Consider the following 25,152-nt stretch of genomic DNA (forward strand, 5'->3'; position numbering starts at 1 on the left):
GTTCAGGTTGAATTTTCTCTTTACTGCTGTTACCTAAAAATACACAGTGGATGTGTATTACACAGAAGTAGTGTAATAGAATTTACAAGATTGTGATTTACAAAAGGAAAATAAACAAATCTAGAGCTGCAACGGTTATTTGATTGAAAGAAAATTAAGTGCCAACTATTTTGATAATCGATTAAAAATGTGAAACATTTGCTGGTTCCTTGTCATTTATGACAGTAAATGAAGAGTGTTTAGGTCTTGGACTGCTGGTTGGACAAAGGAAGCAGTTTGAAGACATCACTTTGAACCTGAAGTTGCTTTGGATTAAATGATAATTGTGAAAACGATCAGCAGATTAATCGATAATGAAAATAACAATAATAATGTTAGTTGCAGCCCTAAACCAGTACAATACATATACTGTCCCAAAAACAAAAGATTGGAAAAGATTTGGTGATTCAAAAGAAATTGTCAAACCAACAAAATATTTCAGTGCATTAGAAACAGGGATAAAAACAGACAAAATAAAACTAAACAATACTAAATACAACTCTAAAACAACCTAAATAAAAGCTTTATTTTCTTCATTCATAATCAAAAGGACTGAAATGGATGGAATGTTTAACACTTGTGGAAATATATAACATATCAAACTCAATTATATGACAAATTAGACAAAACAAAGAGACAACTAGGGATGCACAATACAGATATTGACCGATGATTACCTGTTTCTCATGGCCCAAGACAACTGATAATCTCACATTTGTGTATTTTTAAAAGAAGTTCCTGACCTTTATTTGGCAATTTGGCTTCATATTATCAGCTCTATTCATCAGCTATGATGTGAATAATCTGAATAACACCTAATCAGTTAAATTTCCCATTTATCAGTCCGATATATATTGTGCATCCCTGAAGAAGAACATCATAATTTATTCTAAAAACAAAACAAAACACTTAAACGCTAATCACTGACCTATGAAAACTTTTACATTGAGAACTGTGATGTAGACAACACAAGATGGCGACCCCCTGGCCCTGCCAGAGGAACGTGTCATGCTCAGTGAGCCCCACTGAAGCAAAGTTCAACTAAGCCTTTCATGCACCTACACTACAAACATGATGCTTTTAATGTTTGTGAAAATCGTGCTACATTGTGCTAGCCGACCAGGACCTAATTCAGCGGACCAATCGAAGGGGTGAAATGTAAGTGAGTGAGGTTAGAGAGAAGGTGAGTCACAGGAAAACCTGACTATTGATTGGCTGCTTCACAGGCGTCGATCCAATCACTGTAAACGTCCACTGGCTCCGATAGATCTGTTGAGGAAGAGGTTAAGGAAGATTCTATATGCAGACAAGACACAGACATACACACACACACACACACACTGTCTCCCCCATGCCTAAACAATCTAATACTCTTATTTTAATAATTAATGGTGTTTAGAATTGTGTGCATCCACAGCCGAACTCTAGCACACAACACTCTAGTGATAAACAATCATGACCTGCATATGCATGATCTTTCTATTCAATTAAAGTGCAGTGGTTGGTAGAAAATTGTAAAAAATAAACAAAAATGCCCCATCTTGCAATATTAAGAAATTCAACACAATTTTTGTGGATTCAAACCAAAATCAAATCACTTGTTCCTTGGCTCTTCACCACACATTCTCCATCACTTCATTATTTCAATACTCCACGACCTAAAACACGAGCAAACAGAACCAAAACTAAACCTCATCGGCAGGTGGGCGTAATTGGTCTTTAATGGATAAAAAGGATACAGGTTATAGGGGTCTGGAACTCCTCCAAGCAAACGCTGCACGATATTATTCCCGTATTTCGAGTTCGTTCCCTGGAAAACAGTCAGAACTTCAGTTGTGTCGCTCATGATGCATTTCTTTCCTTTTCCAAAACATTTGGAGCTACTTACATTTTGACATCGCAGGATTTCTCGTGGTTACAGAACGGGCAAGTGAACTGAGTGTCCAGGTTACCCGTCATTTTTTTCTTGGGGGGTGGCTTTCTCTTTGACTTCCTGCGCCCCATTTGTAATGTTGTATATCTACAGAAAAACAACAACAACAACAACAAAAAGGCTAAATAATAAAGTTTCCTTCAGATGTGGACATTATCAGACACTTGGACACCTAACTGCCTTAGAAACTCTATTAAACAGATATGCCCATGTGCCCATGTGTATGCACCTGTGCGTTTGTTGTTGAATTATTGTGATTTTTTAAAAATTTGTATTTATTTATCTATTTATTTCACGGTTGGTAGGTCACTTTTCCTTACTTTGCATCCATACATCAACTACTAAACAATACAAACTGTTTTATCAAAACACCTTACTAACTATTAACGTTATGTTACTCAATTAATGTATTAATAGAAGACAATAACTCACACATTACAATGTCACTGTAAAAAACGGTAACGTCTTGCTTTTACTCACTGCTCACCTGTATCAAAGGCAGGTAATAACACTAAGTTAGACCAAACCTAACATGCTCCTGTGATAATATTACACCTTTTCCTCGTGAAAAGTAATTAATGTTGTCTCTAATTTATATAGAAAAATCCGAATTATGTTTCAATGCGGCCATATTTTCAGTCTACATCCTCGAACAGCTCAACTAACGCCGGACAGGATCAGAACAACACTTGCACTTAGCGCCAAACGGCTACCGTTATGGGTTAGCAAGCTAACTCGCTAACAGCTGCTAGCATATGGGTAAAGACTATGAGATTTAAAAAATGCTTTTAATTAACGACTTTGAAGGTGAAAGGCAAAACCGACGAACGTGTTTTATGGATCACATCGTTTAGCATTTGCGTAACGATATGACTGGCTTACCAGAGGGATGTTTTTGCAGCGGAGGATGCTGTGCGTGTACAACTTGATCCGGATGCAGCATCTGCCTACAGCCGCTTCTGATTGGATAGATGGGAGTTTGTTCGATTTGTGATTGGCTCAGTAGCGGAGACTGACAGTCTGGTACATCCAATCACGGATCTCGTCTTCTTAGGTTAACTCCCTCCCCCTAGTGATGTTGCAAACACAACATCCCTCAAATCATTAAGGATAGATAGATAGATAGATAGATAGATAGATAGATAGATAGATAGATAGTCACTGTATGCTATCTTTCTGACTTTTGGCTTATCTGACTTTTACCAATAGATTAATAAGCCTTGATTACCACATGTATTTTATTGTAGTATGTATGAGCATGCGGTTAAGTAGGGAATAACATGTTTGGGTATAAAGTAAATCCCAAAGAAAGGGGCTGTGAAAGAAAACATCTACTAGAAATCAATTAGTGGATGAAAAGATGAAATATTATATATTCATGTTCAAAGGCTACCATTGGTCCGTCTCTCCGCGAGGGGCGGGGCTCGTCCGTATCATAACATGGCAGAGGGAAGTGACTCTGGCTGAACCTTGGACCACACAGACGTTCATCGTTTGAAGCTTTTTGCATTCCTAATTACTCACATCAAGAGGGAAACAAGGTAAGTGCAGGTTTATGTCACGTATAGTGAGCACTTGTACTCGTGAAAAGCAAAATGGAGCAAGTAACGCTGCCGAAGTAAAACTTGTGTAACTCCATTAGCTCAGAGGCTAAAGCTGGCTAGCTTGTGAGTTCCAAGAGGGGCAACAGTCAGCCGTCACCTGTTACGGACGGTTCATGCTTTGACCTTTATTATTAAATGTCGATAAGTTGTTGCCGCGGGGGATGTTAATATAGATTATAATTGTCAGTGAATTCGGAAATGTGTTTTCTCTGCTCTGCCTCCGCACTGTTATCTCGCTCTGGGGACTTATCAGGTCTGCTGCACATGTGGAGCAGCAGGCTGGGCACATACACAACACCTTTATCTCTGTGCTCCTGTCTGATACTTGCTCGTGGAGACTGCATCCCATCTTTAACAGCTCAAAAAGCATGGTGCGAATTGTTTTTGTCAGCTTGATATTTAATGACGTTTTGCTTATAAGCATGATTTTGAAGCGATAATGTGAGTCAGATAAGCTTAACGTTTCCCCTGTTGGAGTCTCAGAGCCCTGAGCTGTAAAACAAAGTAAAATACAATGTATTCTCCTTGTGACTTCTTTTTAGCAGCACTACCACATCCAAATCCCTGTTTTGGGAGTTTTACTTAATTGGTAATAACAACTGAATAAGTAAGTTTCTGTGCATATGCAGCAGTGGGGTCTCTAGAACAACTAAACACAAGCATTAAGACTTTTCAGTATCAGTGTTTTGGTGTGCGATCGCAGATAAAATAGATTCCTTCTGAAAATTATCCAACACTGGCTCTGATGCAATGTCTGTTGTCCCACTGAACATCCCACCCACAACACTATCTGATTGGTTACATGTCACAAGTAATAATCTCTCAACAGTAAATAAAATGAGTTTGCAAAGTAACTATTAACTAAAGTTATCAAATAAAAGTAGCAGAAAATGGAAACACTCAATTAAAGTACCTCAACATTGTACTAAAGTACAGTACTTTAGTAAAATGATTTTCATTTTCACTGCAAATGTACATTGGTTCCAAATATCGGTTATTGGTCTTTTTGATTACAAATAATCAGTGTTCATATCGGTCCCGAAAAATGCATATTGGTTGATCGCTAGTTAAGACTAACTGTGCGTATGTATTTTGCAGAGGGACACCATGGTAACAGAGGGTGAGCCCACGGACTTGGTCAAAGTGCTACACCTGCTGGTGCTCTCTTTCACCTGGGGCATGCAGGTCTGGGTCTCCTTCATCGCAGGTATGATGCTCACAGACACAGCAGTTGGCCTGCACAATTAATCAAAAATATTATATTATCTAAATGGCAATAAGTGCAACAACCAAATCACAGAAGGTGCAATATTTGAAGAATTAAAATGTGTGACAAAACCGCTTTATAATGAAGTACTGTACAAACGTTGATCTCCAGATGTAAGGAAACATGTTTGTTTGGTACAGAACCCGACAAATGTCACATTATCATGATTTCAGTAGTGTTGTAATACAAAAACCATCATTCCCACTAATCGCGAATCATATCGCAATCATAGAATCTGTCAAAAAATAATCACAACCTTGATGTCTGTGTCTACCTGCAGGTTTTGCGTTGGTGTGGCAGGTGACTCTGCACACCTTTGGCCTGGTGCAGAGTAAACTCTTCCCTGTATACTTCTACTGTCTGATGGGTAGCAGTGTTGTCAGCCTGGCTGTGTTTGCTGTGTACCACCCCCGAGAGCTGCTGGACTGGCACGAGAGTGTGCAGGTCGAACATCACACCCGCACATACAATTTGAAATACTTTTTTAAAATCACATAATTGCAAGTAAATAACCACCATGTTGTTTGCCAGTAAGTGACCTCTTCTTGTCTTGCAGATGGGTCTATACTTTGTGGCGCTGATGATGGCTGGTCTGAACGCCCAGTGGTTTGGCCCAGCGGCCACTGAGGTGATGTTCCAGATGAGGGAGGTGGAGAAGGAGCATGGCCTGGGGAACCAGATTGGCCTGGGCAGCCAGAGAGAAGAGTATGCTAAGCTCAAAGAGCAGGACCCCAAGTACAAAGCCTATAAGAGAACGTTCGGCCGCTACCACGGCTTGTCCAACCTCTGCAACCTGATAGGCTTCATGTGCACTACGACTAATTTGATCTACACAGCTCTGAATTTATCCACCATTTAGAGAAGAGCAGGTTTCAATGTATAGAATATCTAACAGTTGATGTCTACTGTCATCATAGCAGTTCATATGATATGGTGTATATAGACATCATGTGTGAGTGATACCATGTGAATGTAGTTTGCAGAAATGTTGTGTCCTTATGAGGGAGGATGCCTTTTGTTGCCATTGAGCTTCCAAAAAACTCACATTGCTATTCATTTTTATCAGTTGGTTAAGCACTTTAATCCGTTCAGTCAGTATCTAATTATGCTGTCTCACAAAATAACATGTATTTTTTTCATTTTTATATTTCAAGACAAGTCAGTTTTATTTATATAGCCCAAAATCACAAATCACATTGCCTCAGTGGGCTTTACAATCAGCACTGTGTACGACATCCACTGTCCTTAGACCCGGATTCAAGTAAGGAAGAGTTCCCCCAAAAAACATTTATTTTTTTAAATAATTGATTATATGGCTCATGATAATACCCCCTGTAAAGTAAAAATTTCCTTTAAAAACACAGTCCAATACAACCTCAGTTGCTGTATGAGTATTTCACTTGCATCCCCAGCAGGGGGCGATGTTTGGACACGACAAGTGTATTCAGGGAAAGTTTGTAGCTCCATTGATAAGCACAGAATTGACTACAGCATTTCGTTTGCAAAACATTGTGTTTTATTTTTCATGGAAATTTGTGTTAAATTTGTCAACACTGTTGAATTAACACTGTGATCGGGAGAATAAACAGAGTGCTGTTAATAATCGATGTGCACCCTCTACTTTGTCACTAAATTTGGTACTACAGGTATGTTTGTTATCAAAATGTGTTTTAATGGCCAAGTATGTGTACACTTATCAGTGTACCACACAAAAAAACTCAACAAATACAGACAAGAATGATAAGAAATAAAGAATGGTGAATGGTCTGGACTCAACTCAAAGTTGGCATTTTATATAAGATATTGTTTATTTTTTGGCTTTTAAATTTTTAATTAAGAATATTTACACATGTAAAAACACTGAGATTACCTTTTAGACACAGTCAAACTACTATAATACAAATGATCCGGCTTAAAATACCCCCGAATACCCAGTCTGACCTGATTGGTCAGCTCAAACATGCCTGAGCCAGCACCCCTCACTGTGTCTCAGAACAGCTCTGTCGTGTTTCCAGCTTTACTTCTACTGTGAATATGAGGATAAATTATGGCAATGTTTGACATGGTGACGCACTGATGTAAAAAAAAAAAACAACTGGTAAAGCATAATAGGTCCCTGTTAAATCAATACTAAATGTAATATAATGATACCACACCCATAAAATATTTGGTTTACATTTAGAAATATGTCAAAATACTTAAATAATTTTACGACAATGTACAGTTAATTCAGCCAGCATTGGCCTGTCACAGACACATTAGTATCAATGACTGTGTTATCCAGTAGCACACACTGTTGCAATAAATAACAACTTTCAGCTGTGACCCAACCCTTCCAGAGAATTTGAATCAGGGGACAAGAGCCTACAGTCATGATGCTAATTTACAGCCGGAGTTGATAAATTATAACACCCATTTCACTAATGATAAAAATACAATATATGATGTACAAGTCAGCCGCTCTGTATGGTGAAAACAGTACAAGCAGTTCAAAGAAATAAAGAATAAATACTGGATAAATGCAGGACATGGTGAGGGTGGATCATGCACATGTGCAGGATATGCTGTATATTGACTGACAGCGCATGATGATACATGTTAGAAACAGTGCACTTGAAGCTGTAAAAATAGAATCTATAGTGGAAGTCTTATGATCTTTATGCTCTAAAACAGAACACTTGTTTTATTGGATTGCTTTGGAAAGAAACCGCCCTTTGATAGATTCACACTGATGAGTGAATCCAGACCCAACAGACAGTGCCTGGATTTGGAAGAGGCAGGTTTTAATTTAATTACCAGTGACGCACATCAGGTTTTGAGAGGACCAGCCTTGAATGCAGACAAGCTACAGGATGAGAGATGCACCGTCCTTGTTCCGGCTAAAGTATCAGCACTAATGGATTATAATGGAGTCATTTCAATATAAAAAGCAGGGACTGAAAGTAAAAGGATGAGGTCTTTCCAAATGCAAATCATCTTGGCCTTTTTCCCTCCATCTGTGATCAGGACTTTAGTGACCATTTTATGAGATTTGTTTTAATTTTCTTGCTTTCTAGTCAATAAAAATACGGTATGGAATACACCAACAGAATTACCTCTGAACACAGTTTGTTTTATCTTGCTGGCATTGTGTTAACAAGCCTTGTTATCAGTTCAGAGAATATACAAGGAAGTGAGCCCAAGTGTCTCAAAGAACGAGATGAACTCCATTTTCTGAAACTCTCAGGGAATGCACTCTGTCCCGTCAAGTTGCCCTCTGCAATGGCATCAGGAAGTAAAGTGTGTTAAATCAGTGAATACATTTATCTGCTCATCTCTTCATGGTACAACTGAAGAGAGATTATAGGTGAAATGTTCATTTACTCAAGAAAGCCTCGAAAAAGTAGTAGTATGTAGCAATAGGTTATCTGGATCAGCCAAGTACGTACGTGAAGGCCATGAAAAAAGTGCCCACCGTTTGAAAATTCCTCACTGCTGGGTGTGCAAAGTAAAACATGAGGAAGTAGAAAACAAAAGGAAGTGTTTAGGACTCGCACCAGACAAGTTCCACCATCCTCCCTCATTCCTGACCCACACAAGGAAATGAATTAGTGCTTGTTTACGTGGAAGAAAGAAGAGAGCCACTGCAGCAACCACACACTGTGAACAGACTGCTGCTCGTTCAGGGACCATTATTTGGACCTCCAATATTACTGCAGAGCAGCCCTGCAGTAATGTGGTGTGTTAAATTAATTATGAGTCTGGGAGTCTAGAGCAGTTTAATTCAATCATCTCTAATGTAGAGATGTAGGCCTCATTTGCTATTGTCTGATCCAGTGATGGATGAGCTATGCAGCAACAACACTGCGATCCTAATTGCAGGTACAAAGCAGGGGCTGTATTTGAACATTATACAGGAGGGATGAAAGTCATAACTGAGTATCCAACCCAGGAGTGTCATATATACTGTATAGGTTCCAACTTTGTCGGAACATTGAAAGAGAGGAGATTACACGAGGGATGAACCAACTGCTCTCTTTTGCATAAACATTTAGATCTGTATATCTCACTGTTTGATTAGATAATCAGTCCCACAGCAGGGGACTATTAACAGCAGCAAAGGGATTAGATAATTAACCAATCTAATGAAGGAAACGGTTGAATTGTATTGTGTGTAACTAATTGGAATCACTTTTATGTAAATTGACATGAGGCCAGATTTTTGTACTGAGAAAAATTGACTGAGCAGCCTAATTTCTGGGGTGTGGGGGCCCGAAGGCAGCAGTTAGCCCAGCTCGCTTCATTTGTGGCTATTTAATTGATTGCATTGTTTTTGTGTGTGTATGTTTCCCAGCTGACTTGATGGGTGTAAATACCAACTTAAACTCATCAACTTTCAGTTTCAAATACTGGTCTCCTGGGTGAAAGTCCAATGAATGACCAACGCCACCAACCCCAACCTACAGTAGGTTAGCTACTGTAGGTTACCACAATGACAGGAAATAAGGGTAAAGAGCTAGCCTGGCTCTATCGGCACTTCAAGACTGACACATTATCTATTTTGTTTAATGTGTACAATAACACATTGTGTGGAGTGTTTCTTGTCTGGGTGGAGTCGCTTCCTGGAGTCTTGTTGTCACTGTGAGGGTAGAAACACACAGAAAGCGGCAGTGCCACCAGTAACCGCTGGGAGCTGCCACACTTGGATGGGCAGATCCATCGAGCTGTCAATCGTTAGTCTACTGTTGCTATTTCGGTTCATAATGGTACCAGGTATGATTGGTTACTGCAAAGATTTTTTTCACTCCCTCCATGTGACAGTCGGTTCTTCTGGCCTTGTTCACTACCTGCCCTTTTTTTTTCCACCTTTCCCATTGTGTCTCTAGTGAGGGCTTTGTCTCTTCTAATTAAAAACGACAGTGTGTCTTTACCCTGAGTTTTGTCAACCAGTGGAGATTCGCAACACGCGACCAAGAGGCCCTTTAGAGGGGCTGGAAGGTGGATTTGTTACGTTTGAACAGAGCCAGGGTAGTTTTATTCCCACTGTTTCCAGTCTTTGTGCTAAGCTAGGCAGCTGCTGGCTGTCCTTTCATATTTAGAGTAGCTAAAAATATGACAGTGGTATCAATCTTCTCCTGTACCTCTCTGCAACTAAGCAAAGAAGCATACTTACCAAAAATGTCAAACCATTCATTTAAACATAACAGGATAGATTCACTTTAGTCTTATTTGCAGGACTAGTACAGGGGAGCTCATGTGATTTAGAAATGACCCTATAAACATAACCAATCTGCATCTGTTACAAGCATAAACAAATATTTGCAGCTAGACTTCATTTTGCTCCTATGAGCTGCGATCAAAATTAATATTTGTTTGACAAGGTATGTTTAAAAAGAAGTACAAACCCAAATCACAGAGATTCCAATCTGCACAGGACTCATATTATCACATGACCTCTGTGTTTGGTAAGATATGGTAGATAATTCGCAGTTGAATTTTTACTTTACAAATGTAAAACTGTCATGGCAGATTCATACAGGATTAAGATCACAGAGACCTGTAACAAATTAATAGAGGTCCCCTGATAATACTAGTCCCATGCGAACAGCTTTATGAGGGAGGGATGGGGGGGTCAGTAGGGAGGCCATAGCTCACTTCTGACCAGGGGCCCCCTTGGAGGTTAATCCTTCCCTGCTGATAGGGATATTAAAGGAATGACACCATAGGAGGGAGAAATATCTATTATAGAGGCTAATAACAGGTGAGACTTCGTATATAATGTTATAGAAAAATAGGGGAGGAGAAATATAGGCCCCACAACTATAACTTCCTAAAAAAAACTTAGAGAATAATGAATATTGTTTGATAAATATGTGTTTGTTTTGAATAAAAGCCTTAAAAGACATACATCTAGTAAAGATGCAAACTAAGCTTGATGAAATAATTATTCCCATGGTAAGTCATAATTATGAGATAAAAATTCATAGTCATGAGATAAAAAGTCATAATAATGAGATGAAAAATAGAAATTATGAGATAAAAGTCAAAAACGTGAGATAAAAAGTCACAAGATCATAAGGTCAAGATTATGAGGTAGGCTACACGTCTTAATAATGAGACGAACAGTTATAATCATGAGATAGAATGTCATAATTATGAGATAATGTCAAAAGTATGACAAAAAGTTATAAATATGAGACAAAAAGTCAAAATGATGAGATAAAAAGTCAATTATGAGATCATTAAATCAAGATTATGAGATATGATATGAATAATAGATTAAAAGTCTTATTAATGAAATAAAAAGTCCCAATTTTAAGGCAAAAGTCAAAAATTATGATAAAAAGTCACACTAATGAAATAAAAACTCGAAAATATAAGATAAAAAGTCATAATTATGAAATAAAATGGTGATGGTTCATTACATTTGTTTTTAAATATCATAAATCTATTACTTGTACCTCATAATTTAGATTTTTATAAAACATAGTCTCATAATTATCACTTTTTATCTCATGATTTCGATCTAATTATGACATCCACTTTTATTCTTTAACTAGTGAAACGCGCCTCCGTACAGCAGAGACACAGCTGTGTGTGTGTGTGTGTGTGTGTGTGTGTGTGTGTGTAGTGTCTGTAGGGTGTGTGCGTTAGCGTGGTGCCCGCGCGCTCACGTGCGCAAGCGCCGCGGACAGCCCTCTCCTCCCCAGTCCTCGCGCGGTGCAGCCTGACAGCCTCAGGTCTGAGCGGCTGCTTCACTGTCCGCAGTAACTCAGAGACGGAGGGAGCTCCAGACACAGTCTCAGCTGTAAACACTCAACCCAGATCCGGGAGCTGCCCACCGCCGCGACGACACCGGGACACGGAAAGAGGTAGCCCTCAGGACGGAAAGCAGGTCTGGCTGCTGGAGCTGTTGCTGGAGCAGAGGAGGACATTTCAGGTGTTAGCAACACTTTCGTTGGCCACTTCACCCCCCGGGCATCTCACCGGCGGACGGACGACAGCCGCGGATCACAGTCGAAAGGGAACTGAGGTGGACTTCTGCTTTCTTCAACAAGAAGGTAAGTTTGTTTAAGTTTCCAGCTCTTTTTTTCTTTTTTTCCCTGCCTCACGCTTCCTTCTTGCTCGAGTCCTTCACTCAGAGGAAAGTTTTCTTTCTATTTAAGCTAACAGGTTTCTCTCCGCGGAATGATACCTAATGTTTGGGGTCTGTCTTTGTCCGCCACACTAGTGCTGCATAAAGTGAGGTTATATTGAATAAAACTAATATCTGAGGCTTTATTGCCCCTCTGTGTTTGCATTTCAGTCCTTTCCCGTAATGAAAGCACTGATGTGACAGCTGCCAACTAATCAGTACTGGTCATTTCCTGCGGGTCAGGCAGGCTGCTGGCTCCTGGATCAGCAAACAGTGCCAGCTGAGGGAAGTGGCTGCACCAGCAACAGGCTCTATTCGCTATAATGACCTTTTATTTGTTTTTACTGGAGATAATGCTGCTCCACTGTGGCATAAAGGAGCTGCCATTCTCATTCATCCATGCTGCAGCTCAGGAAATGGCACACTGACTACAGGGAGGATGTCTGTCCTCTCAGAGATGACTGTCCTGATATCATGACAGGTGCTGATGTGTGACTCTCTATCAAAGTCATCACAGCTGCTCAGTCTCCATGGTTTTGTTGTCTAGTGTTGCTTTAAAGTGTTGCATGTGGATGGAAGAAGGCTTTCTAATCGCAGTCAGTTGTGTTTCTTAGAAGTTATATCATGTGTTTCTTGGCAGAGGGAACTTGACGGTGCACAGTTACAAGAAAACAGATCTTGTAATTGAAATGAGATGCTTATAAAAAGGGGACGATAATACCATTTAAGGGTCTTTATTGTGTATGAGCCTACTTTTTTGCCTGCAGACATCCTGGGCCAAACAGTAAACATGGAGGACATGTGACTGGGTTTACCTCAGGCTTAAGCAGAGCTGATGGGAAGTTGAAGAAAATAATACATTTTTGAGTGGGTGGGTCCATGCTATGGGATCTATAATTACACAAAAAATGCCCCCCACCCCCTTGAGACCCTTTCAGAGCACAGACATCATGTGATTTGTGATTTTTTTTTTTTACAGCCGAAGTCTCGAGAGATTAGAAAGACTTGGGAGTTGCGACTTGACCACAGGTCTTTATGTAACACCCAGGGAACAGAAAAAGACAGGGCATGTACCTTGGCTTTATATTTAGCAGTGAAGAAAAGTTGTGAAAGAGTATTGTGGTATTGTCCCACTGCTGGTAAGAAGCAGTGTTTCATTACAACATCAGCCAGCACGATTACACAGGCTGCTGTGTGTAGAAAGTCTGCTTCAGCCACAGCAGACTGGAAGTTACATGTGTGTTACTGCAGTGAGAGAAAGACAATACAAACCCAATGAGAATGTGGAGGTTTTTACTTGAACTGAAAGTTAGTTTCAACCCATTATTACTAAGATTTTCAGCATTGCAGGGCTTTCAATAAGTCTCAAGAGTAACAATGACAGCAGACGGCAGCAAAATATTTTCCTGTAGTGCATATTGAATAATTCATGAGCAATATGGTTAGGGCCGCTGGTGTTTGCTTACTCATGCAGTCCTTACATCGCTTCTCTAAGATGAATTTTATACAGACACACAGCTGTATACAAGATATCATTGTCCTCTCACACCTCGGCACTGTGATTATTGTGGGAGTAGACGTGTGTGCACACAGTCTCCTCTCATTCTCTGTAATGAGCATCGTCTCCTCCTTCCTTCTTTTTTCCATAGCCCTTGGTTGTAGTGTGATAGATGTCTCCATCCTGCTCTGGAGACCTCCATCTGGCCAGTTAAAAGCTGAGGGAACTGACTGCTTTGACCACTAATGGGTCTTGCTGGCAGCTGAGTCCTAGTCCCGTCTCCACGGAGACGAGTCAGGGCTGAGCCGCTCAGATTGATCAGCTGTGTGTGTGTTCAGAGGGACAGACATGGCTCGTCCTGCGCTCTCCTTTTCACACCCGAAGCTGTGCGGCTGCTCTGCCTCCTCCCACGGTTTGAATGACTGATGCTGAAGGGCTTAATGGCAGGTAATCTCATACCTGCCCTCAGGAGAGATTACGCTGAGATGAATGGCTACAATGAAGCAGACAGACAGATGGCCCAGCTTCCCATAATTTGAAAGCATAAGTGTTAGTTATTCTACATTTTATCTTTCAGTTATGTTTTTCCAATCGATTACAAACATTATAATGGAGTCGTAACATCTCGTTGGACGCTGATGGGTTTCACTAACATCTGGCAGAGCTTTGCATCAGAAGTAGAACAAATACACTTTGTTTCTTCTGTTATATTCCAGTGAGTTGAGCATGCTTGATTCTAGTGCTGAAAAGCTAAGTTGTCTAAGTCTCACCCAGCCGAGAAATATGTCTCCCGCCACCACCGACATGCATCCCCATGCCAGGTTTTAAAATGTCTTCTTCTCTGCGCCATATGTCCATAAATTAGCTGTGTTCAGCCTCAGAAGGTTGAATCAATGTTAGCCGGCTAGCTGTACTGAGGAAGGTAAACTATGAAAACACAAATAATAACGGCACAAAAGAAAGAAAGAAACTCAGAGAAATACACTAACAGTGACCCGCAGAAAAGAAACACCACTGGCATCATTGTCACCGAGTGTCTTGGGTTCATCTAACTGGGCAGGTTTGATAAGAAAATAATGAATAGGAGACAAACTGCACCATCGGCCATCACTGAATGACAATACCATCGTATATCCTCCCAACCCTAATGCCTGTGGTCAAATAGTCTTTGCTTAAGTAGGCTCCTAACTGAGTGAAGTGACCCGAGGGTGGCAGCCATGATAAGAGTCAAATTCTCTAAATGCTAAGCAAGGGTGCTTTAGTGCTTCCTTTCTTATCTCCTTTAGCAAAGGGTACACTGGACCATCCTTTATGAAAGGAAAGGAGATAACACAGGTGGATTCTCTCAGCACCGCTGTTGTCTTTATCAAAGTCATTATGAATTTCAATTCCTTTGTTGGCGCATTGCTATACTTGATCTGATCTAATTACAGATCATAAAAAAAACCATTCAGGATTGTGGTGAATTTCCATTATTGGAACATTTGTGAATCAGGATGATCGTGAACATCCTCACGAGTGACATGAAAATGCTGATAAGCTGCATAGCATATGATCCTATGTTGATTTCCTGATATATTTTGAATCGTCACAAGGAAAGCCTGTATCTCTCCAGTCATTCCAAAGCCCATTGTATATCCCACAAATAACTTAAATCAGCTGTGTGGAAATGCTACGGATTCTTAACTACAGAAATTTGGGGAAGGAACGTGTATCGTTTAACATGCAAGCTTGCAAAGCATGCATGTGTGTTTTTGTACCTCAGTAACGAATCAACAGCAGGAACAACATTTGTAGACAAACAGTTGCTTATTTAAGTATCCAGCACTTAGAGAGCAACATTACCATTCATTTGGAGTGATGTTTGTGATCACTTGGGGAGGGAGTTTTTAGTTGACTCTAACCAGTCTCAGCCATGCCCAGAGACTGATTGCAGTCATGGCATTTATGGTACCAAATGTAGCATGTAAAGTTCATTTCTGAATTCTGAGTTTCTCCTTCTCCTTCCTCTCAAGATGGCATCAAATGACTCGCGACTCCAGCAGCAGCCCTCCCAGAAGGATGCGGCCGATCAGAACTTTGACTACATGTTCAAGCTGCTGATCATTGGCAACAGCAGCGTTGGAAAAACCTCCTTCCTGTTCCGCTACGCAGACGACTCCTTCACCTCTGCCTTCGTCAGCACCGTGGGCATCGATTTTAAGGTCAAGACTGTCTTCCGCAATGACAAGAGGATCAAGCTGCAGATCTGGGTGAGCAGGTTAAAGATGCAATACATTGTGGTTTTTGTGTTACTACACTTCTGACAGCATAAACAACAGCTTTGGTCAGCCACACCACAGCCAGATGCAATACTTATTTAATGTAAAGTTCACACCCTCTCTCACTCTCTTCTACACTTGACCTTAATGCAGATTTAAATTTGTTGTTGTTAAGGAAAGTGGGCGCTCCAGTCTCTCAGATTTTATTGCTTTAGTTGTAAATGAAGAAAAAGAGTGAGATAAAGAAAAGAAAAGTTAGCTTTTTGGCATGTAGAAATCTCTTCCAGGCAACGTGGAGATAGAAGGCTCACCAGAACACCTTTAAAGACCAGGTTTGTCTAGAATAGTGGGTTTGGCCCTTCTGTAAGTTCAGCCCTGTGAATTGCGCAAGTGTAAAAAGTGACTTCCTCATGGTTTCATACCCATTCTTACTCCCTACCCTTATCTGTAAGTACTCAGGTATTTACATAATAGTATTCAGGAGGTAGATCAACTGGAGTAAAAGAGTTAAGACACAGTGAGAAACTCTCACCTCAGGATGTGGAGGTTTCTCGCCTTTCATTAAATCTGCAATAACTGATTGTTTTGGACACTTAGGCAGCGATGGTAATAATACTATGTCGGTTTGTCACTACAAGTGACATGTATATTTTTGGGGACGGTTTCTTCTTCTCATATTGAATTAGTTATATGTTTTGAGGCTACACAGTAATTACAACAAGTATTGTGATAATATAGTTTGTGACTGGAGCTCCCAGTGAAACAATACAATAGCCCTGCTTAAATACCAAATTGGTGTAGCTCATAATGTTTCACCTTTAAGTGTTGATTCAGCCATATTTGAAGATGTAACGTTGTTAAGTTTTTTGTGTGTTGCAGTTGTTGTGTCTGTGTCTGACTGACTGACTTTGCTAATTCAGTTTTTCATTTTTGTTAAGCACATCTTGTCATGAGGTTTGAGAACCTGTCATTGCTACATTTCAAGAGTTTGTGGCTTTTTTGAGTGACATTGCAGTAAGTCATGAAGGAGGAAGTCACGACTTAAAGGCAGCTTTGCAAGTAAAGTGAATTTTAATTAGCAACAGTTACTGGATGTGGTTCTCTTTTTAATCATAAAGGTCAATTTGCTCATGATAACAGTCACTTAATGTCTTCAGTGGCCTTCAGGATAGTCCCAAATGCAATTTTCTGCTTCCACAAGAGTGGTTGTTGCCATACTTGCTGAAACTTGCAATCATCATTTATAAGGATGTCACAATTTTGATTTTAAATTGAAAAATGATCGAAATAAGTCCTCATTTTCCACAATCAAATTCAAATGCAGTACAGACAATAGCAGCCTCAATTTATTTCTTGGTTTACTCGTGGAGAAAAAAAGAAGTGATAACATTACCAAAGATCCTATATTGAATGGAATCTTTATTTTTGGTGAATATTATTTGAACTTGCCTACGAAAAGCCACCAGGATAAAGTCAAAATGTTGTTATGAATAGCCCCATCTTTTCAAGAAGAATTTGAAAATGAAAATGACGATTGTTAGGACATAAAAGTCTAACCCCTACATTCCACCGGGACCATCTTGGCCGCGTTACGGCTGCGATATGGTTGACGGAGCTGATCGCAGCCATTAAATGCTGATGTTTCCATACGCAGCAAGTCTATGTTTTCACAGAGGTGGACAGTAGTCGCGGCAAACTGAACAGAGCTGATCGTGCCGGCCAGGAAGTCACACACAGGAACAGCATACTACATCTGGTCAGTTTTCAAAATAAAACACCCTGTACAGTTTCGGGATCATGTTTCACTTCACTACATCGGCATTACGTCACAGAAGGATTTAAGTACGTAGCCTACTCACCCGGCACAAAAATCAAGGAGAATGTGGCGAAATAAGCGAAATCTCAGGAGGTCTACTGTATCGCTGGCAGCACGCTCCGTTTCTGTAACGCTGTCGTGGGATATGCAGTCACATGGAGGACAGAGTGAAATAGCGTCGCGCATGTAACATCATAGATCACGTCATCACTTGCCTGATGGAAACCAGGGGTGAGTCTTACAACAGCATAGCTGTCAGTGCTGAACAAAATGTTTAAATCGAAAATCAAATCGTATTATGACCTTAAAATTGAATCGTGATTTTGAGAATCGTGACACCCCTAAACTTGTAGGCTGTAATGCCATAGAAGTGCTCCATTTCTTGCTTTTTATTCGTCTTATGCCTCTTCTTAGTACAGCTGACACAATGTCTCTTTACTTAACAAAACAAACCTGAAGTATTCGCTGATTTTGACATCGAATGCCATGGCAACAGGAGAAGCTTAAAGGCATTCGGGCCACACCTAGTGGTCTTAAACAAGCTTTTAGAAGTGATGTCATCGAGGTTGTCTCGGCTTGGTTCTGGAGACTTTTATAAAGCTCCTTAAACCAAGGTTATGATTTTGAAAGACATTAGCAGGAGTGTAATTTAAAAAAAAAAAAAAACATGATGAGAGGAATTACTAGAAATGACTTTTGGGGGGTTTAAGCCAAAAAAAGGACAAAAAGTCAGGAGTCCCTCTTCATAAATGATTTGCCTTTTTTGGAAATAAGCATATTTGCTTTCTAGCCAAGAATTATATGAGGAGATCAGCACCATTCTCATGTTCGTATGGTAATTATTAGCAATTAAAGTTATATCAAGCTGCTGGTCAGCTTAGCCAAATGACAGGAAATGGGGCCGTAGCTGGAAACAGCTGGATCAAGCCGGGTCAACACCTCTGACGGTTTCAATAAAATATTTAACCCTGCCACTCATTGCTGGTCCTCAACATTTTACCTTAAGGTGTATCCTTATATTTTTCCACCACTTACACATTCATCACAGTACACTACACATCCAGTTGATATACATAGCTAAGGTTATTCAAACAGATGATTCATTTGAACCAACAATATTTGAGCTACTGTATGATACACAAACAGTGACCAGGATGAATCAGCAGCAGAGGAGCCCACACCAAAACACACACTAACCTACCCGACCAAGCATGTGTCTCTTTAGAATGGCATGCAGCGTCAGTGGTGTCATATTACAACAGCTGAGGAGGAGGCTGAGAGAATTAACCATACTAACTCTATAATGTGTGTGGGGTAATTGTGTGATTAGTTGGGTTTTGAGAAGCTTGTCTGTGCCCGGCCTACTGATGGTGCTCTTGAATGACGAAGAGACCTGGTATTTCCTAACCTCAGGAAGCAGAGGAAGTTCCCTATCAGCATCTGACGGAGACGTAACGAAGATATACAGCAGGCAGCGCTAGTGGAGCAGTGTGTTTAAAGGGTGCGGGAGCAGCAGGCGTGTCTTAATACGAGTCCTCCCTCATGTGGTGTTAATAATCAACCCTGAAATTTACTGCCTGTTAAATTCGTGTTAGCTCCCAGTGAACTCCATCTGTATGAGACTTCACCAGGTCCTCAGACAAAGAGTATTGTTAATGATTCCACTCTGCCAGCCTCCCTTTTGTGTTGCCTGATCACACACCACATGGCCGCTGCACAATATCACAGAGCTCCAGCATTCATGTACAATGTGTTCACACTGTGTACACTTATTGTTTACATCCCTCCTTTTTGTATCATGGAAATAAGTTCCTGATCTTTGAACAAACATGCACACACCTTTTGCACACTTAGCATAAATACATCATCAACACATATGTTGTGTGTGGTAGCCCAGGGGACGATATCCTGTGTGTGCCACTAATAGAAACGCAGGTGACGCATGTTTAAAGAAAAGGGTCCCAGTGACGTCAGGGCACTCAGAGGCCTGATTTCAACCCCTCCCTGTCTATCATCATACATATACACACGAGAGAGCAGCTTTTGTTTACTGGCTGGGGTTGATTATAGCAACCCTGGAGACAGTCTATTTGGTTAGACGTCCCATTACGCTGCCAAATATTTGTTCATCTCTGTGTGGATGAGATAAAGATGGACCTGGAATATTTGACACTTTACTGAAACAAAAATAACCTCCTACAGAAAGTAGATTGTCTGTGGCTTCGAGAAGAATAAAAGAAAATACGAAGCCTGTCTGTGATAGAAGGATTTATGCAGCAGGCTGCCCTCTGTCTTGCCCATTTTGTAAAGTGAGAAGGATCATTTGGGCCGACCACCTGCAGCAGTCCTGAATGTAATGGAACATTCATAACCCTCAATGGCCTCGGGTTACCTGGACAACCCACACCTCCACCTCCCCCTCCTCCTGATGTGAGGAAAATATCAGACAAACACAGAAACACACACATAGACCCTGATGCAAATGGACTCCAAGTAAACACGAGAGTCTACCTAACCCAGTCCACCTGTTTAATCCTCCTGCTTTGAGCATCCAGCAAACTATTTTGAGCCGTCGACTGTGACATTACACGCGGCCTCCATTTAATTAGAAGATGCTTCTGATAAACTCAATGTGGCAGAGAGGCAACAGTCCTCCTCTGACTCTGTGAAGCTCGCGTTTCTGTTATCTGTGTGTTTGTTATAGATGCAAGCCAGAAGTCCTGGTTTGATGAGAAATGATAGTGACGGGAGCTCATATGTAAATGCCATCCTCTTGTTTATTGTGTGGAGTGGAGCAAGTGGCATTTTCATGTGGTAATGAAGCCAAATGGTTTGGAAGGAGTGAGAGAGAGTACAGTCTTACCTTCCCCAGTATACAGGATCCATGACTATCTTTTCTTTTCAATACTATCATTGATTAACTACACCAGTGATTCTCAACCAGGGGTACTTACCACAAGGGCTACTTCTGCAGTTGCCATGTGGCCAGCTTCTGCCACTCGGAGTGGTAATGCATACTTGACCAAACCGGCTGACGGTTGTATGAAAAAATTATTGTAACAAGATTGATTTTTATATATTTAAAGGTGATGAATAATGTCCAGCTCAAGCTTATTTAGAGCGTGATGGATGGTGTTGATGGGGGAGTAAAATTAGGCAGTGGTGCTGGAGTGAAACAATGATGGATCCAGTCCACATACTGTACAGTGTGGCAACTCAGCTGACTGTTACAGATGAGTATTGCAGCGACGGGCCATAGTTTGAACAATATTGCCCCCTTGTGGTTCCAATATATGTATTGAGTGATCACAGGAGCATTAAGGATTTTCTGTCTTTTTAGAATTTAATAAATATAAAGTGTATGGAACATAATATATAAACATATACTGTGTGTGTGTGTGCGTGTGTGTGCGTGTGTGTGCGTGTGTGTGTGTGTGTGTGTGTGTGTGTGTGTTTGTGTTTGTGTGAATGCAGGATACAGCAGGGCAAGAGCGCTACCGTACCATCACCACAGCCTACTACAGAGGGGCCATGGGCTTCCTGCTCATGTATGACATCACTAACCAGGACTCATTCAACGCAGTTCAGGACTGGTGAGTTGGACATGTTGGCCCATTAATACTAACATCAGGAGTTAAAGGGTTTTATCCCATTTGTCATTTAGTTAGACCATCTCATAAATGGTCTCAGGAATTGAATGAAATGTGGTATGAAGTTATGTCATCAACCATGGGAGAAGAAATTACCTTTTGGTAAGGATAGCTCCACTATGTGGTCAAGTACGAGATATTTTTGCTCATAAGTCTGCTAGTGTGAGTTGTGTAACTATACCTAGCCTTTTCATGGATTCCTTGGTGTTTCACTAAGTGTATTTATCCATATAGATCATGTCCATGTCTGTCTTACAGGGCGACGCAGATCAAGACCTACTCATGGGACAATGCTCAGGTGATCCTGGTCGGTAACAAGTGTGACCTGGAAGACGACAGGCTCGTACCCACAGAGGACGGCCAACGACTGTCAGAGGAGCTCGGTAAAAAATCTCTTTAAAGTTTTGTCTTGTTGTTAAACTTGCGCTTCTTAGCTTCTGCAGACAGATATTGTACGCATGCATGTAAGATTTCTCTGTGTATTATAACATGCCTATATTATGTGTGTTTGTTCAGCGTAAATAAAATGAAATCATGTTCTGCTCCCCCTCAGGGTTTCAGTTCTTCGAGGCCAGCGCAAAGGACAACATCAACGTGAAGCAGGTGTTTGAGCGTCTGGTGGACGTCATCTGTGAGAAGATGAACGAGAGCATGGAGGGAGACATCAACCTCATGTCCAACCACGGGAACCAGGGCCTCAAAGACTCGCCTTCAGAGAGCCACGGGGGCTGTGCTTGCTAAACCACCGGCTTTCTGACCACTTTCCCTAACGCACGTGCACACACACACACACACACACACACACACACACACACACACCATACATAGACCAAGTCCTTCACTGTGCCTCAACCATGGACAGTGCAGCACCTCTTCCTGTCTCTTCACTCGAGCACCGCCCTGCTTTGCTTTGGCCACACAGTGCAGTCGAACCCAAGGACAGCTAGCTGAGATAATCTTCATCAGTGCCGTCAGACTGCTCTCCTCCTCAGGCATGTCCTTCTGTCTTTTCCTTTTAAAGAGGCCCACTCTGTCTCTGTGGCCTCGACCCATCGGCTCTGTGGTAAAACCTGCCCTCATTTCTGTCCGCCCACCACATCAACTGCCTTGACCGCTGCTGCCCATTAGCATTTTAAATGTCTCTGAAACATTTGTACAGGAGCTTTCATTTTCTGAGTCAAACATTGGTGAATATTATAGCTAGAAGCTAGCAAATAGTGTCTATAGATGGCTGCACTTTTGGCATTCATTGTTTTATTTAAAATTCGTACAGTACATGTGCTGAGGTTTGACTTAGTTAACTAAGCAAACACTCTATATTAAATTTGGCACAGTTTTATAATGATGACAGCAGTCAGACATAGACATACATAAGATTTGATTGTCACTCGTGAACAGCCGTTTAAACAATATTATATATAGAACATGACATTTCTGAAATGTTAGGGCTTGTTTTTGGACATCATATACCTTTCAGTTGATAGATTATAGAAACTGTCACAGCAGCTGCCAGAATGACAGTTCAGAGTGTAGTGGTGGTGTAACTGCCCAATCATATCTAGGACACCTCATGCTCTTGACTGATTGAAGGAGAGATGAATGAATCAGTTTTGTACAGCCTACATGAAATGATGAATGTCTCAAAGAAAGGCATATTGACAAAAATGAAATATTGTTGATGTTTTGGGCAAAGCCACTTATTCTCTTTTGAGTAGATGAGAAGGTTATCATGCTCATGCCTGTATACAAAGCATGAAGCTACAGCCAGCAGCTGGTCAACTTAGCTTAGCATGAAGATGTTTTTTACATGGATAAACAAATGAGACATTATGTTAGGATTTTGCTACCTTTGGACAGAGCTAGGCTAGCTGTGTCCTCCCGAAGCTAAGCCAAAATCCTTTTAGGCTGTTCTTGTCACTTGGCAGCCAATCTGGCAACGCTCCCAGGCAATTATTTCGGGATAATAGGACCAGTCCCCTATCTAAATGAATGGGCAGAGAGCCTTAACTTTCAAAAACTTCATGTATAGAATCACCTGTCAAAACCTGTCAAAAAGTAAATTTGCCTAAAAATAAGGTTTAAAATGCTTTCTTCCCACAGGACATACTTCTACTGCACATGCGCACAATTTTATGCCAGCAACTTATTTTACGGCTCAATTCTGTGTCATGACGTAATGCTTTCAGCTCATCCCATCAGGGCATTTCAACAAATGCGAGTTTTATGTCTAATGTTCTGATAACCTCATATTATTTTGGTAATCCTGTATGAGAAGTTCGCCTGCAGCCACACCAAATTAGTTGAAACTGTTAAACTGCATTGCAACAGCACAATCAGCTGATATGTTTCCTGGTTGTGATAAAACGACTGGCCTTTTTGGGAGACAGGGCAGGATATGTGTCTTACAAGAGCCATCTCAAACGTTACTGACATTTCTATTCAAAATGCTTTTGGTGCTATGTCTCCTCTCGTATAATGTCTCTGGCTAAGCTAAGCTAACCAGCTGCTGGCTGTAGTTTTCTGTTTATTGTACAGACATGAGAGTGGTGTCTTCTCAATCTTCAGTCTGATTCCATCAAATGTTGAATACAATCATAATTTCCATTGTCTCTAAACTAAATCAGTAAAGCCAAATTAAATTCAGTTGGGACTATAGAACATACCTCCATGTTTTTATTTCTTTGCTCCAAACCATCATCAGAGGTTTATAATCCCTTGTCTACACTGGGAAAAATGCCACCAAAATGCCAAAAACAATGAATACAAGGTGTTTCTTGCTTGAAATAAGTAAAATAATCTGCCCATAGAAAAAGTTTATCGTTTATCTCACTGAATTGATGCTTTCTATGTGTCTTATATTGAGTGTAATTAGATATTTTTGACTAAAAACTAGTTTTTGCAGTGTAACCTAGATGTTTCCTCTGTAGAGAGAGGTTGACGTTTCATCATCCATCACTTACTATGAAGTGAAAGCGTCGATTGTGATAACAAAGAAAATGTCACGATGAACCTCATGTTGACAGTTGCTCGAGTGGCTTAGCGCCTTTTTTTGAGCACACACAGCTGGAGGGTTGTGATGAAGGTAAAAGTTGAGCCTTTTCGGTCAGGAAGTCGTTTAACACTCTTGACACTTGTATTTGTCACATGACCTGCCTCGTGGCATGTCCTCGCTCCCCCCTTTATTTCAGTCTTTGTTTAACACCTTCTCTCTCTCTCTCACACACACAGACACACTCACTTTTCACCAAGACATACACACAAACACACTTCAACTGCAGCATGGCCCAACAGTTGGCATGGCAAACCTACAATGCTTGAGAACTGAGGATTTACAAAGTGCTGAATTATCTTCTTTTTTTTTTCTTTGCTACTAACATAATGACTGTTTCTTGGAGCAGCACAGTGTGTATGTGTGTGTTCTCAGAAAGGGAAAAAAACGCTGATCTCTGAGAAGGAGAAGTCAATTTCAACTGTGCCAGTGCCATTATTAAAAAGTAATGAGCTGGCGCAGAGAGTCAGTTAAAAGAGCCTGTGTTACTTTATATCCCCTTACTGTAACAATCCCATGGTGTAAGTGAAGAGAATAAAATGACTTCTTGTCTTCATACCACATTATGTTTGCCATTGGTTAAACTGTGCTTTAATTTTTGTTTTTTTGTTTTCCTTTTATACCATTTTTGTTTCTGCTGAAACGTGAAAAAAACAACTAAAGGACACATTCTTTTTGCTATCACTTCCTGTTAGCTAGCGCCGCTTGACCATCAGCGTCCACGTGCTGACTACCGCCTGTCGGTTAGTATCAATCATAACCTCTGCACCATGATAATAGCCTCACGTTGCCGTGAGCCCATCTTTTCTTCGCACAGCTCTGAGGCCGGGTCACAACTGGTGGCCAGTTCACTCCCACCTATTGTGCAAGCCTGTGGTCAGTTATCTCTCCTGCCAGCGTGTCTTGCTGAATAGTGATATA

The 25,152-nt window shown here is 40.8% G+C and overlaps 3 protein-coding genes across 3 annotated transcripts; 2 read left to right on the forward strand and 1 right to left on the reverse strand.

Annotated features, from left to right (window-relative positions):
• Position 1: 1 nt before the first annotated feature.
• Positions 2–2,945, reverse strand: elof1 (elongation factor 1). Its single transcript, XM_084371129.1, has 4 exons — positions 2,855–2,945; positions 1,928–2,059; positions 1,779–1,849; positions 2–1,308 (listed from the first exon to the last, which is right to left on the reverse strand). Exons 2-4 carry the CDS (start codon positions 2,041–2,043, stop codon positions 1,244–1,246), a joined length of 252 nt encoding a protein of 83 aa, XP_084227255.1. The 5' UTR covers positions 2,044–2,059; positions 2,855–2,945; the 3' UTR covers positions 2–1,243.
• A 171-nt stretch (positions 2,946–3,116) lies between these two features.
• On the forward strand, positions 3,117–6,610 carry tmem205 (transmembrane protein 205). The gene is made up of 4 exons (XM_084371128.1): positions 3,117–3,513; positions 4,675–4,783; positions 5,124–5,287; positions 5,400–6,610. The coding sequence occupies exons 2-4, from the start codon at positions 4,684–4,686 to the stop codon at positions 5,700–5,702; spliced, it is 567 nt and encodes a 188-aa protein (XP_084227254.1). The 5' UTR covers positions 3,117–3,513; positions 4,675–4,683; the 3' UTR covers positions 5,703–6,610.
• Positions 6,611–11,450: 4,840 nt separating this feature from the next.
• rab3db (RAB3D, member RAS oncogene family, b) lies at positions 11,451–24,794 on the forward strand. The gene is made up of 5 exons (XM_084371613.1): positions 11,451–11,883; positions 15,471–15,707; positions 21,007–21,125; positions 21,441–21,565; positions 21,736–24,794. The coding sequence occupies exons 2-5, from the start codon at positions 15,471–15,473 to the stop codon at positions 21,921–21,923; spliced, it is 669 nt and encodes a 222-aa protein (XP_084227739.1). The 5' UTR covers positions 11,451–11,883; the 3' UTR covers positions 21,924–24,794.
• The last annotated feature ends 358 nt before the right edge of the window (positions 24,795–25,152 follow it).

This window comes from Pagrus pagrus (genome assembly GCF_965226575.1).
Source record: "Pagrus pagrus genome assembly, chromosome: 13".
In the NCBI taxonomy this organism is placed as follows: domain Eukaryota; kingdom Metazoa; phylum Chordata; class Actinopteri; order Spariformes; family Sparidae; genus Pagrus; species Pagrus pagrus.

What these genes read in the sequence shown, in the direction of transcription:
- elof1 (XM_084371129.1), bottom strand. Translation starts at nt 2,043, where the DNA reads ATGGGGCGCAGGAAGTCAAAGAGAAAGCCACCCCCCAAGAAAAAAATG. An exon ending in AAATCCTGCGATGTCAAAAT is followed by an intron (nt 1,850 to 1,927) that starts GTAAGTAGCTCC and finishes ACTGTTTTCCAG; the next exon opens with GGAACGAACTCGAAATACGG. An exon ending in GTTCCAGACCCCTATAACCT is followed by an intron (nt 1,309 to 1,778) that starts GTATCCTTTTTA and finishes CTTCCTCAACAG; the next exon opens with ATCTATCGGAGCCAGTGGAC.
- tmem205 (XM_084371128.1), top strand. Translation starts at nt 4,684, where the DNA reads ATGGTAACAGAGGGTGAGCCCACGGACTTGGTCAAAGTGCTACACCTG. An exon ending in CTGGGTCTCCTTCATCGCAG is followed by an intron (nt 4,784 to 5,123) that starts GTATGATGCTCA and finishes GTCTACCTGCAG; the next exon opens with GTTTTGCGTTGGTGTGGCAG. An exon ending in ACTGGCACGAGAGTGTGCAG is followed by an intron (nt 5,288 to 5,399) that starts GTCGAACATCAC and finishes CTTGTCTTGCAG; the next exon opens with ATGGGTCTATACTTTGTGGC.
- rab3db (XM_084371613.1), top strand. Translation starts at nt 15,471, where the DNA reads ATGGCATCAAATGACTCGCGACTCCAGCAGCAGCCCTCCCAGAAGGAT. An exon ending in GGATCAAGCTGCAGATCTGG is followed by an intron (nt 15,708 to 21,006) that starts GTGAGCAGGTTA and finishes GTGTGAATGCAG; the next exon opens with GATACAGCAGGGCAAGAGCG. An exon ending in TTCAACGCAGTTCAGGACTG is followed by an intron (nt 21,126 to 21,440) that starts GTGAGTTGGACA and finishes TCTGTCTTACAG; the next exon opens with GGCGACGCAGATCAAGACCT.